This window comes from Anabrus simplex, chromosome 1 (assembly GCF_040414725.1).
Source record: "Anabrus simplex isolate iqAnaSimp1 chromosome 1, ASM4041472v1, whole genome shotgun sequence".
Lineage (NCBI taxonomy): Eukaryota > Metazoa > Arthropoda > Insecta > Orthoptera > Tettigoniidae > Anabrus > Anabrus simplex.
The window spans coordinates 60,142,596-60,156,412 of NC_090265.1; the positions used below are offsets into that span (position 1 = coordinate 60,142,596).

At 40.6% G+C, this 13,817-nt stretch overlaps 1 protein-coding gene across 1 annotated transcript in view; it reads right to left on the minus strand.

Moving 5' to 3' along the window:
* LOC136861115 (meiosis-specific nuclear structural protein 1) overlaps positions 1-13,817 on the minus strand; it is a 162,240-nt gene that overhangs the window by 11,992 nt on the left and 136,431 nt on the right. The window contains exon 9 of the mRNA XM_068228024.1: positions 3,975-4,159. Coding sequence (XP_068084125.1) covers positions 3,975-4,159 — 185 coding nt within the window. The remainder of the gene's footprint in view (positions 1-3,974; positions 4,160-13,817) is intronic.

Sequence of the window (13,817 nt, forward strand, 5' to 3'; positions counted from 1 at the left end):
TGTGTTTTAAATGACTCTTTACTTTGGAAGCCTATCGGAGCCTTCTATTGAACGGATGCACAAAGACTACATATCGAAGAACCTCCTTTTATTCCTTGAATAATGAGAGACTTTATGTTTACTTCAATGTGTCACTGCGCCAGATTTAATTATTAAGCCATTACTCTTCTGTTATGACACATGGTGTGAATAGTCAGTTACAGATTGTGTCCTTGCTTATATATTGTGATCTTTTTATGGCTGATGATGACATTATATATGTCGAAACCGGTCCCAAAGTTGAATAAAAGGTATTTGTAACATAAACACGTACCTAATTAGTATTGAAAAGGTTGAACATAATAGATATCTTATCGTTAATCTCAATTCAATACGGAAACATTAACCCGGCAGTGGTCGCGCACATGGTGCATCTTAAAGTGGTCGCGGTGGGTCACCATGACCCACAAATTATCATTTAACTTATTTCGTCAGGACTTGTTATTTTTTAAAAACTATGTTTGTACATCAATTAATACTATTATCTTGGACATAGAATCAACCGAACCTTTATTTATGCTCTTACTATACAACTATAAATTTATTTTTTTAAACGTTGATACAAAACCTCCACTTAATTGCATGTGTTACAAAAATTAGTATCTTTTCTGGAATATTGTTAAAAGTCAGAAATAATTTTACACGACTGCCTTCTAAGTGCATGAAGAAAGTTTTAGGGATCATTTTTGAATAGGCACCATATTGAATTTTTCAATGATTTTCACACATAAACTTTTGGTACGAGTAAACATATAAAAAATAATAGAAACTAATAAACGTCGAAAACAACTGATAAATTCCGAATCTCTGGCTAGGATAAAAAAAAAAATTTACCGGTACAAATCCTGCTTCTCACAGTTCTCAGTCTCTGGTTTAGGCATTTTCCAGACAGTCTAGGCAAGCCAGTTTGCCATGGATTCCACACACAAACTTCTTACAGATCGCACACGTCGGATACGTTTTGTTGCCAGTCCTGGAGCACAGTGCACATCTTTTTCGTTTTCTGGTACCTTCGTCCTCTTGAGGTCCCACAGGGAGTGGATCCGTTTCTTTCAGAGTGCTTAGAATTTCCGTCCTAAGCTGACGGCTAAGATTTCCAGCCAGCAAGCGGGTCCTCATATACGGCGTAACCAATTCCTTGGCGAGTTCTTTCAAGAACTGCCTCCTCACCTGATGTTTGTCTTTGTTGTTCCAGGAATAAACAACTAGTGCATTGATAGCTGTCACGTCCATAAGATGAAAAAAATGCAGTAAGGGGCCACCTGTTTGTTTTTCTACCCACAGAGTAACTTCCCGACATTTCATCGACTACGTCAACCCCACCTTTCGTTAAATTGTAGAACGTGGTGATCTCCGGTTTCTTCGTATCACCTGTGCTAGGATCTATAGATATACTGTGGTGCATCGTTGAAATTAAGATGACAACCTTTCCTTTCTTTGGTACGTAGGATACCAGAGTTGTACGATTCTTGCCAAATCCAAACATGGAAGAATGTACCTCACGCCCCGTACTTTTCACAAAGCAAAGAGGAAGCTGTGTCTTTTTTTTTTTTTTTTTAATGGTACCAACAGTTGTTAGGTTATGTTGCAGCAACATGTTCTGAGCTAGGGGAACGCTTGTGAACCAGTTGTCGTGGGTGACATTAAGTCCACTTCCTGAAATAGGTGATACAAGCCTCATAACAACTTCAGCAGGAGTTTGTGGATCTGATGATACTGACCTTGTGGTTGTTTCCCCAAGTAGACCTCCATGTTCAGGATGTAGAAAGTGCGAGCATCAACAATGGAAAACACCTTTATGCCGTACTTAGCTGGTTTATTTCGCATGTACTGACGAAAGGGACACCTGCCACAAAATCCCCACAGCATTTCATCGACTGTGGTATATTCTGATACACTGAAATTTGCTTGACACTTAGCTACGATGTATTCAAAAACCTCACGCAGTGGAGCGAGTTTATCACCAGCAATTCTAATGTGACCATCCCTTATCGTCAAAGCGAAGAGCTCTGAGAAGAAACCGGAAGCGCTGCTGAGACATTACAGACCAAAAAATAGGTACTCCAGTCCCATCGTCACTCCACATTTCATCCGCATTCAAGTGCGACGATTTCAATACTCCTGCATAAAACAGAAGTCCTAGTAATGCCTTTATCTCCTCTAAATTTGTGTTCTTTGAGTCTCTTTCACGTTCGTGATGTATATATTGGTATAATCAACGTTCTTCTGTAGAATGTCATCTGCGAAGAAACACTGCCACGCTTTCAGCGGTGTGTTAGCCTCTTTCGCTGCTCCCTTGCACCCTGGAAGATGAGTCACAATACTCCGGCGCCTTGTACGGACTGATTGTGTAGGTTCAGCCAGTTTCCATTTAGTGCCGTCTTTACCAGTGTAGTTACCTCTATAAAGCAGTGCGATGTCATCATCCGAAGTAGAGTTGCCTTCCGAATGTTCACCGTCAGTGGCTACTTCATCATCACTAACATCACTTTGTTCCGTATCTGTGTTCCGGTCTTGGTCGTCTTGCATTTCTTCTTCTGGATCGACATCAGTCCCTACATCACTTTCATCACCTGCCAGTTCATTGTCTGTTTCTGCCGAGAATGATTCATTTAGCAGAGAACAAATACGGTCTGCTCCTCTGTCATCCATTTCACCGAAACAAGGAAAACGTACTGAAATGTTAACTCAGAACATTTATGTGAACACAAAAGGTCGCAGTGGGTCGTGGTGACCCGTACACTACTTTCCTCGAGAACTGCTCCGCTCGAACTGAGTGCCGCCTGTTGTGCTGTGTAGAGGGGGTAGACTTAGGAAGATACTGGGATGGGGGTTGCTGTGTCTCCATTGGTGGAAGAGGAGTGAACGGAAATGTAAGCGTGCGGGTCATGACGACCCACAGCGACCGTTCTCAGGTTAATGAAGTTCATATCTTTAAATGTTGAATGTCCTCGCTACTAGACATAGCGAGGAAACGATACTGAAGATAATAGATTGCATGCAACATAATCGCTGGGGTGCATAAATATTGGTAAAGGAAACAATCACGCACGCTTAATCGCTTGTAATAACGGATGCGTCAGTGATAGGGGTCTCGCTGTTACCAAAGGATAATACACAGTTTAATATATGAATTTTGAAGGGACAGCAAAACATTGTCGGTATAATGGGGTTTGGTTATAAGCCGTACTCACTATAGCGGACTTCTACTGTATTTTTATATAGATTTAATATGACGAGAATCGGGACTTCGAATTTAAGATGTGCTAAGCGGAAAAACTTGTTCATGAGGAATGCACTAACGAGGTTTAACTGTACTATAATTAAAAGAAATCTGGATTGGAATACAGTTAAGGAGGAACAATTGTGGTTAGATACAGGAAGATAGTACGGTGCCAGCAGGAGCTGGGTGAGGGAAATGGACAATGATGATGATGAAGATGATCAAGAAGGATGCAATGAATGCCTGTGTTTTGCCTGTTCTTACTATGATGATCAGATATGATCACTTACTAAACAACAGCTGAAGAAACTATTGTTTGTCAATAAACCGTGGAAAGAAACTTGCTGGGGATTTTTATAAGGGGTGTCTCAGTAACACAGATATTGGATAAAGAAAAACTGCCACATGAAGTCTTCAGAAAGAAGCTTGGGGCAATAACTGGAGCTAGGCTTGACATGAGGTCAGAATGGACTGACACTGGAGGACTAAAACACTGACAGATCAGTATTCAAGAGAAGATGTTTCTTATTCTGATTGTCTGATGTGCTAAGGTAAGTTAGGAGACCACAGTGGACGAGACTATAAAAGGAGATGAGTGGGACCTCTTCCTCAGAAATACTGAATGGGCTAAGAAGAATAAGATGTAAAATAGCAGAGAACTACATTATTTGCTAGCTGTGAAACAAGAAAGTTCTTTCCACTGCAAATATACCTGTCCGCTTCAGACTTTAACCACAGCTCTTGTTCCTGAAGCAAGCGCTGCATCTCCTCTGTGCGACGTTTGCGTTGTTCTGCCATCATTCTGTCGACAGCCAATCTGTACTCCAACTTCTTTTGTCGTTGTTTGGCTGCAGTCATCTGTTCCAATCTTTCATTCTCTGCAAACTGTTGTAACATCTGGAAAAAAAAAATTCAGAACATAGTTCCTATAAACAATGCAAAGGAACAAACAAGTAATAAATCAAATCAAATATAGAAAGATACGAACAGGAGCACATACCAGGTGTATGCATAAGTTTTTGCCGGTTATTGTGGTAAAGAAAACACATAATTTTCAAGGGATGTTCTTTTTTGTTTAATCAAAATATTGGCCATCGGCTTCTACACACATCACCCATCTTTCAGGTAAGTTATGAATACCATGCGAGGAAAACTGCTTGTCTTTTGCGGCAATCCATTAGTCGAACCATTTTCCAATTTCCTCGAAATTGTTGAAGTGCTGCTCTGCAAGCGCAAGCCCCAATGATGCGACGAGGTGATAGTCGGATGGCACCAGGTCTGGGACGTATGGCGGGTGTGGAAGGATGTCCCATCCAAGCGATTTCAAGGTGTCTTTCACTGGTTTTGCCGAGTAACAAAATCACTTTGCCATGTCTTCTGGCCCATTTCGGTTGTCTTTCGATCAATGCATGATTAAAATTAATAATTTGTTGGTGATAACATTGTGCATCAATGGTTTTGCCGGGCTTCAAGAGTTCATAATGCACAATACCGCTCTGGTCCCACCAGACACAAAGCATGGTCTTCTTGCCGAAGTGATTTGGCCTTGGTGTTGAATGACCGGCTTCGCCAGGCGACAGCCACGTTCTCCACTTCACTTTTCAAATTAAATCTATTTTTCATTACCCATCGCAATTCGGTACAGAAATGATTTTCTTCCGTGGCGTTGAAGCAGCATTTCACAAGTGACTGCGATTTTCCAGTTGCTGTTCATTCAAATTGTGTGGGACCTATTTACCGAGTTTACTGATCTTTCCTATTGCTCATACACGCCTGATGATTGTTTCCTGTGACACATTTAATGCTTGTGCCAATTGCTGTTGAGGTTGAGTTGGGTCATCATTCATTAACGCCTGCAACTGCTCGTCTTTGCACTTTTGTGGTCTACTAGAGCGTACTGTTCGCTGGCACCATCTCTTAGTTAAACCAGAAAAGACTTGTGCATACACCTGGTAATGGAAGAAACACTATAACAAGTTAGTGTGGGAAGAAGGAGCAGTAGGAAGACGGGACAAGGACAAACATGATAACACAAAGGGACAAGGAAAATCTTCACACAATGCTGTACTAAAACAGAGAGGCTCTCTCCTCATCAATCCCAGTTCTTCTCAGCGCCAGAGAAGCTTGTTTCTGCTTCCCATCTTCATCACAAGGGTGAGCTTTAATACTCATTAAGGAGTCATCTTAACATGATGATGATGATGATGATGATGATGATGATGTTTGTTAACAAAACAAACCCATGGCATTGGGGTTGGACAGACCGGAACAGTCAGTTGTTCCAGAACATTAGGAGCTTGAGGTGCAGTGTTTCGGTACAGTGTGCTGGCACATGGGGCACGGGACTGTAACTGCACAGTAGAGACAACTCTGTGAGGCAACATGACATGATCCACTTCAGCAGGAATGTGCTGCTGTACCGGGCGTGCTGTGTGTAGTTACGCCCAGTGTAAAGCTGCACGGAACATGAAGGTACAGTCGAAACACTGAAATTCGTGCCCAATAATAACATTTAAAGGCTGATTTTAGGTGAAGATTTTTTCGGTCAATATGAAATACACATAACATGGTTAAAAGTGCAGTACAGGTGTTTAAAAGTAACTAATCCAAAGATATTTTCACCAGCTGAATGTATCAGCCCATATTGCGAGTAATTAGAGCCAGGATAAAACTTCACGGCAGGTGAAAAAGCAGTCGGAACTCTGAAATAGGCACCCAGAAAATAATGTATAAATGTTGTTTTTAGGATAAGAATGTTTTCATTCATTCTGAAATACACCTGTCACAATTACACTGGCAATAAATGTGTTTACAAATGTCACAATGTTATTTTCACCAATTAAAAATATACTCTCACAGTTGAAGAAACATCCGTCAGTACTCTATTTACATACACATTATACAAGCGGAACACAAAAATAAAAAAATAACCCATACAAGCAAAACACAAAGATAAAAATTAAACACTATATACAAGCGGAACAGGAGATTAAAAATAAAACTAGGTCTATACAACAAACACAAAAATAAAAATTGTAGGATGCTTAAGTTTCAAATGTCTCCCTTTGCAGACAAAATAGAACATAAATTGCATGTCACTCTGTCCAGTTTTATTCTAGTGAAAAAGTCGTAAATAGAACTCCGGTGCGACATTAAAGTTTACCGTCTTTCGTATGGTATATATTACTAGACTTCAATGAAAACACTCTTACAAAACAGAACGCATTAAGTTATGTGCATGTACCAAAGGCCAGTTGCTGGTGCAACGGAACTCACAGAACAAGAAGGATACGACAGAACATGGAACACTACAGCACATGGCGGCACACTGCTGGTATCGACAGTCAGCTAGTAGGTGAAGTGCAGTGCATAGTGGCGCTTCTGACGGGACAGCGAGTCACTGTCTTGGTTTCGCTTGAGAATGTTTCGGAAAAACTGACGCTCCGTGTTCTGGAACAGCGGAACATAACTATGCACCAGCACAGTGTGCCAAAACAGGGACATAGTGCCCAACCCTACATGGTGTTCCTCATATAATGGTACTACTCTTAGGCAATGCAGGCCAAAGGTTTTCTTCACAAGCCACAAAAACCTACGTTCGTTACTTAAATGATGTTTGTTGTTTAAAGGGGTCTTACAGCTAGGGCATCGGCCCCTAATGGTACGAGGTAAATGAAATAAAAATTAAAACCTCAAAATGTATCCACTGACTAGAATCTAAAACGAATGGTGATGAAAAAATGATCGTGAAACAAAAATAATCAACGGATCCAACTACAATGTCTTAATTAATGTGGTGATACGTATTATCTAAAGGGGGTCAAAATCCAGATCACTCATAATGGTACTAATCACTGGTAAAGCAGAACCATGGTGTTCCTCCTATAGTGGTACTAAGTACAGGTAACGCAGACTCGTGGTGTTTCTTGCATGGTGGTACTAATCACAGGCGCCGGTATTCCCAGGGTGTTCCTCACTTGGTGGAACTAATCACAGTCCACATATACTGATGGTGTCGCTCACATAGTCGTACTAATCATAGGCAATGTAGACCTACGGTGTATCACACACATTACAGTAACGCCCACAGGCAACACAAACCCATGGCATTCCTCATATAGTGGTATGTCGTATTGCTGATCAGGCACTCCCGCATTCATAATTCGTGAGCGAGCGGTTCGAAAATAAATTCGAACCGCGACCTCACAATACAGGAGTAAAGTAGACACAAGAACCTTCAATGTCAGAAAATGAAATACAACTCCAAGGTGTCAAGGTAAAAATAATTATATGTGTAAGAAAAATAAAATGAAATATGCATTGGGAATTATCAAGGAGATGCAGTTCTGAGCAGTCGCAGCCGTTCAGGCAATGGTGAAATGTTTGAACAAACATAGGATATATGTCATTCCTTATCATAGTATGTACACGGTCAAAGGATGACAGGGCACGGCTTAAAGCGCACGTAGCCTAAGGAAACTTCCGATGTCCGTCCTTCTAGAACAATTGAGAAGGTTTAGAATTTCCTCAGGGAAGGGATGTTGCTAGCCAATGAGAATAAGACAAATCAGAAGTACACAGGGTTCAAAGTTCGGCAGAGCATAGCAACAGCAAAATACGAAATCAACTTAAGGGAGAACACAGTGAGGTGATCAGTTAGTTCATAGCTCACAGTCAGAAGAGGTAGTTGGGAAGTTAGGCTGAAAGTCTGGTGGGGACAATAAGCCGGTCAGGTCGCGAACAGAACTTGAGTAAGGTTCGAAGTCAGAATTACCAGTATCGGTAATAAGTATTTTTAGGCATTGTGCCAGAAAGTCTAAACACTCAATTAATAGAGTGTTGGGGTAAAAGAGAACGCATTAGCGGACTTGTAAAACCACTACTATAAACGGGAAGTCCTTGAGAAATAACACGCGACCAGGGAAACGTACAGGAATCTTGTTAAGCAGTTGGAGCACATAATCTCTACTGCTAGCAAGAACTTAAAGGGAGAGCGGTAAAAGACTTTGACTGTTCATTAATACGAGTGAAGGTCTCTGGAGGAGCCCACTTAATAGTCGCAAAACTACACGGAGGAGACTCAAGAGAAGGCATCATTTAAGGGCTTAGAGTATCCTACCACAGAATTGAGCAGGGATCAGAACTGTACGAGATTGGACTGGATAGTTGGGAAGAGGTAACCAAGGAGCGGCAGGTTCCAGCATATCCTGTGAGGTCAACACTAAGGGAACCACAAGGACAGTAGCACATAGAAGTAACAGGACTGCATCTCTTGGGAACTAAGTGGTGAAGGGAACCAGTGAACCAGCGTGTGTTAACTTGTGAAAGTGAAATTAAGCTTCAAGAAATAAGACGTCGTGGAAGACTTCCTCCTCTCGGAAGATAAGTATTACCTAGTAATAACTAGACTAACTAGGGAACCAAGGACTCATTAGCTAGACAAGATATTGTGTAGAATAGGAAGTTCCCTAAACTCAAGATCAAATTAACATTCAAGAGTTGTATATAAATGTATATACTTGTACAGTGAAATAATTTGGGTAATTCAATATAGTGATTCTTGGTATTAAGCCACCTTAACTTGGTGTTTTTATTACAGAGTTTGAGTGCATTTTAGAACCCTTTCCAGTCCCCAACTTGCCAATATCCTTAGGATATGACAGGTACTACTCTCGGGCCATGCAAACCAATGGTTTTCTTCACAAGTGGTACTAATCATAGGCGGCCAAATCCGTGGTGTTTCTCGCATAGGAGTACTGACTACAGGCAACGTAGACTCAGGGTGTTCCTCATATACTGGTACTAACTACTCTTAAGTGAAGAAGACCCATTCTGAACACAGTGGGACTAACACATTCGAGCATAGCGCTCAGCATTTACTCTCGCTAGATACTTGTCTATGCAACCGAGCACCCCGCCTTGGTGGAATACACACGACACTTATCAGAAGCAACACCCAGATCCATAGTGTTCCTCGCATAATGGTACTGCTCCTAGGTAACATAGACAGAAGCTTTTCATTAATAATCGACCACCAACACCAAACTCTGTTCTGTTGGCTGTCAACAGAGATCCAGATCTCCAAGATTTTAAAAGATCAACATTCCACATCCTACTTAAAGAAATTGATTTTACTTATGAACGGAGGAGAAACAAACCCCTGCTGAATGAAAGAGAAGATGTTGTGTCTTGGCACCATAGGTATTTATCACAAGTTAAGAAATTCCAGAATTAAAATACAAATCGTCATTGCCGGGACAAAACCTCCTATGTGATAATATTTTTGAAGATATACTGACCCGCAGCACATACATCATGAAGAGCGAGAATGCCTTGACCATATTCACACAATATTGCATCTTAGGTGACAGAACCTTACCGGCCAAATATTGTTTACACAAATGAATCATTTGTTAAGACCGGCATAACAATTTAAAGATAGTGTTGTGACTTTGTGCCTGACGGTGTGTAAAAACTGACCCATTTGACCGTTCTCCGCTGTTCATAAACATTGTGAGACTTTGCGTATCATTGCGTGTGCCGTACTACCATTAATAAAATTACGCACTGTTTTCTTTTAAGTGACTCACAGTTTCTACCCCCATCATCATTTTATATTGCCTCTTATACCGATCCAGAGTTCACTTAATCTTTTTCTTTTTCATATGCATTGTTTTTCATGTTTTTTATGTTTTGATGGCTGACGATGACCTGGACTATGGTCGAAACCAGTCCCAATTCTAATTACTATTAAATAAGAATGTAATCACTACATTTCTTTCTCTTATGTATTGAATAGGTTGAACCACTTTTTCAATTATTCAATTTTAACGTTAACCGGCATAACAATGCAAAAGGTGAGGGTTGACAAGTCCATAAACAGTCCACGGAAGGCATTTTTAGTGGTACTTTCCAATGATTTAAGGGCACCTCCTGGTCGTGGGCCATGATTTTCGTTAGTGCATGCAGGTAACGAGCACAGATTTGTACCGAATGGGAAGTTGTATTTTTGTGTAAGAAAAGCACTGCTGACGCTCGTGATGAAATGGATGGTGATTGTTTTGAGAAGTATTTTAAAGATCAGATTCTCGCAAATTTCCCACCTCAGTTTGTAGTATTTGCCCTTCATAGTCTAATATACAGTATGCCACTGAATATATGTTGACCTTCTTTCATCTATACATGAAATAATATGTGAAGTGTCATATGATAAGAATAAAATTACTCGTTATTTCCGGGTACTGTCTTCGCCTCTGCATAGGAAAGTTACTCACTGTGATCTATGTACGTGTTGCTGCGACTGATGATTTGTATCCTGTCACTGACCTAGGCTGACCTTGGAGCATATATTGCCATATTACGTATTAAATTTGACCCATATCTAACGTATGACTTAGGTTAGCTTTCATGTCATTTCAACTGTTTTCTCATAGCCATTCCTCATGTAACTAAAATGGCAACGTAAATAAATAGTAAACTGTCGCAGTATTTATAATCCATTCTAAGCACTCTTATGTAAATCAATTACCGCATAATCTCGAATACCACCCGCCACCGAATAAGACCCGCACCCTTATTTTGAAAGGACAAAATTTAAAAAAAAGTGAAGTCAAAATTATTTACAATCTTTACTCACACACATCAAATGATTAGAAAATACAAATAAAAGTAAACAAACATTTCCAGAATGATATCCAACAAGTACATTCATCATCATCATCATCATCAGTACCAACTTCAGAACTTTCCCACCTTCCCACAAAATGTCATCATCGTTGCCATCCATACATTAGAAATGCTACATTTCCTGAAGCTCTGAGGGATACGATTCCATGCTGTCAAAATCCACAAACACAGCAGCTGAACTTCCGGGTGCTGAATGCGACCAGTTGGCATCAGTGTGTGATTATCAGTCGCCGTCCATTCTGTATAGAGCTGTTTCAAGGCTGCTTTAAATCGACGGTTCACGCAGACATCCAGCGGCTGTAGCATAGACATCATCCCACCTGGAATGACTGCTAGGTCGGTTTTCCCATCCTTGATATACGGTATTTCTTCACACAGCGTCTGTTGTGTGGCCACGGTAAATGTCGAGAACAAGCAAGTTCCTTTGTCCCAATAATGCACAAGGGCGACGTTGCTAGACACACTTTACTCAGTCTTCCACACGTGAACTGTCCATACAGCCGGAGTTCTGAGATCTGACGATTACCCCAGCAGGTAGATTTTTAGGAAGCGTCTTTCGCGTGAGAACAATGTACGGCGGCAATTTAGTTCCGTCGGCGAGAATACACAACATTACCGTACACCGTTGCTTTTCATTACCACCTGTTCTAATGGTAACACTTCGCACCCTTAACATTCACAGTCCTGTCCACTGGCATTTCAAAGTAGACTGGCGTCTGATCTGCATTGCCAATTTGGGAAAGCAAATATGCATTTTCCTTCCACCACCGAATTATGTGATGCTGAAACGACAATAACTTCTCATTGTAGTCACCAGGAAGATGCTGTGAAATTGAGGTACACCTTCGTACGCTCAACCCATTTCTTTTATAAAAATTACAAACCCATCCTTGGCTTGCCTTAAACCCTTCCGATGAAAGTTCCTTTGCGATCTCTAATGCCTTTAGCTGACACATTTCAGTTGACACACCATATCCCAATTCCAGCCTCTCTGTCACATATTTATAAATTTTTTTAAATTTCTGGAAACTGTACACTCAGTCCACGCTACATGTTAATAGCACATTTTTCTTCTATCTCCAATCGCAAATACACGACTCGTCAATATTGTATTTCCTATCAGCGGCACGATTTCCAATAATTTTGGCTTCCCAAACTACTTTCAGTTTCTCACTCGCAGTAAAAGATCGCAAATGCTTTGTGGAATTCATGTTGATACTCCGAGAACGTGTGTGACTGTCGCCAAGTGCGGAAGTAGCATATACATTTATCATTCGGAAAGATAAATTTCCCAAAATTTTCAATAAGACCCGCACCCAATTTTGTAGGCGATATTTCTAAAAAAAAAAAAAAAAAAAAAAAAACAGTGCGGGTGGTATTCGAAGTGGTATTTGAAGTCGGCCCCGCCATCTAATTTGCCTGCCTCTCACCTGGAGGGCCCGAGTTCGATTCCCAGCCAGGTCATGCATTTTTATCTGTATATGAGGGCTGGTTCCAGGTTCACTCATTCTACGATTACCTTTAATTGAGGAACTATCAAATTGTGAGTAGCGACCTCGGTCTAGAGAGCCAGGAATAATGGCTGAGAAGATTCGTCACACTAACCATGTATCACCTCGTAATCTGCAGACTTTCGGGATGAGCAGCGGTCGCTTGGTAGGCGGAAGGTCCATTGGGACTGTAGTTTGGCTTGGTTTAGGAGTGTTTGTAAGATGATAATAATACATATTTCATTTTTGTGACATTTAGCCAAATTGTTGATGGTTCATTAATTCCCGGATTTTCCATTTTCCCGTGTTGTACTTATTTCCCATGGTCCCTCCAAAAATGGAGAATCGAGGTTTTACTGTACCAGTAACAGATAGTATCTCTTATGACGCAACTGAGCTGTGTAAGCTAAAGGAAATGGAATCGCAAGCAGACGAAATATCGGAAACTGGTCTCTTCTCATGCGCCTGCTGACTAAAGACGCAATGACAGCCTTATTGATTCTGGACAATGTCATCTCTACCAGCAATGCCCCAGAAAATGTTGTGAATGCAATGGATATAACAGAAGATTTTATTTCAACAACTTACAGAAGTGCACTTAAGCAGCACACTATTGACTTGTATTTCAGGAAAGAATGACATTGTTTTCAGTATTTGCCTAATGAGGAAGATGTTGAAATGTGTTATTACTGGAACTTAATTTCTATGTTGGCTACCATGTTAGAATAACTTTATATTGGCCACCCTCGCATACATAGTTTGTGTTTTCATTTGTTTTCATGTGTTTTGAACATCAAGATATTGGTGGTTTCAAACAAAGTCAAGTAGAATATCGTGTGTGCATTGTATCAGGATGTAAATAATTATGATTGCATTCTGGACTATAATCAACTTACCCTTTCATCCGTTATTCTTGGCTTTCTAGACCAGGGCCGCTATCTCACCGTCAGGTAACTCCTCAATTGTAATCACATGCGAGTACTTCATACCATAGATAACTGCAGGGTTTATTTTTCTTCGTAAATATTAAATACACTGAGCAGCACGAAAAACGCAACACCCAATAAATGATGTGTAATTATCTATTTAATCGAAATGAAGCACTTCAACCATTGTTTTTAGACGGGGTATGCTATTGGCATTGCTTTGCGGGTAAACAATGAAGTGTTGATTGTTTATTGCACTAGCCTCAATTGTTTTTTCCCGCGCAACCTGGAAAACACATCGCTGGATGTGAGCCAATAATGTTTTCCCGCTCTTGTAGCGCTTATTGTTGTACCTTTAATTGTTTCCCTTTCAATCACACGTGTTTGTAGGATCTTTCTGTGATTCTCTTAATCAGCTTTCTGGAGCAAACATGCCGTTAAGCCCTGAACAAG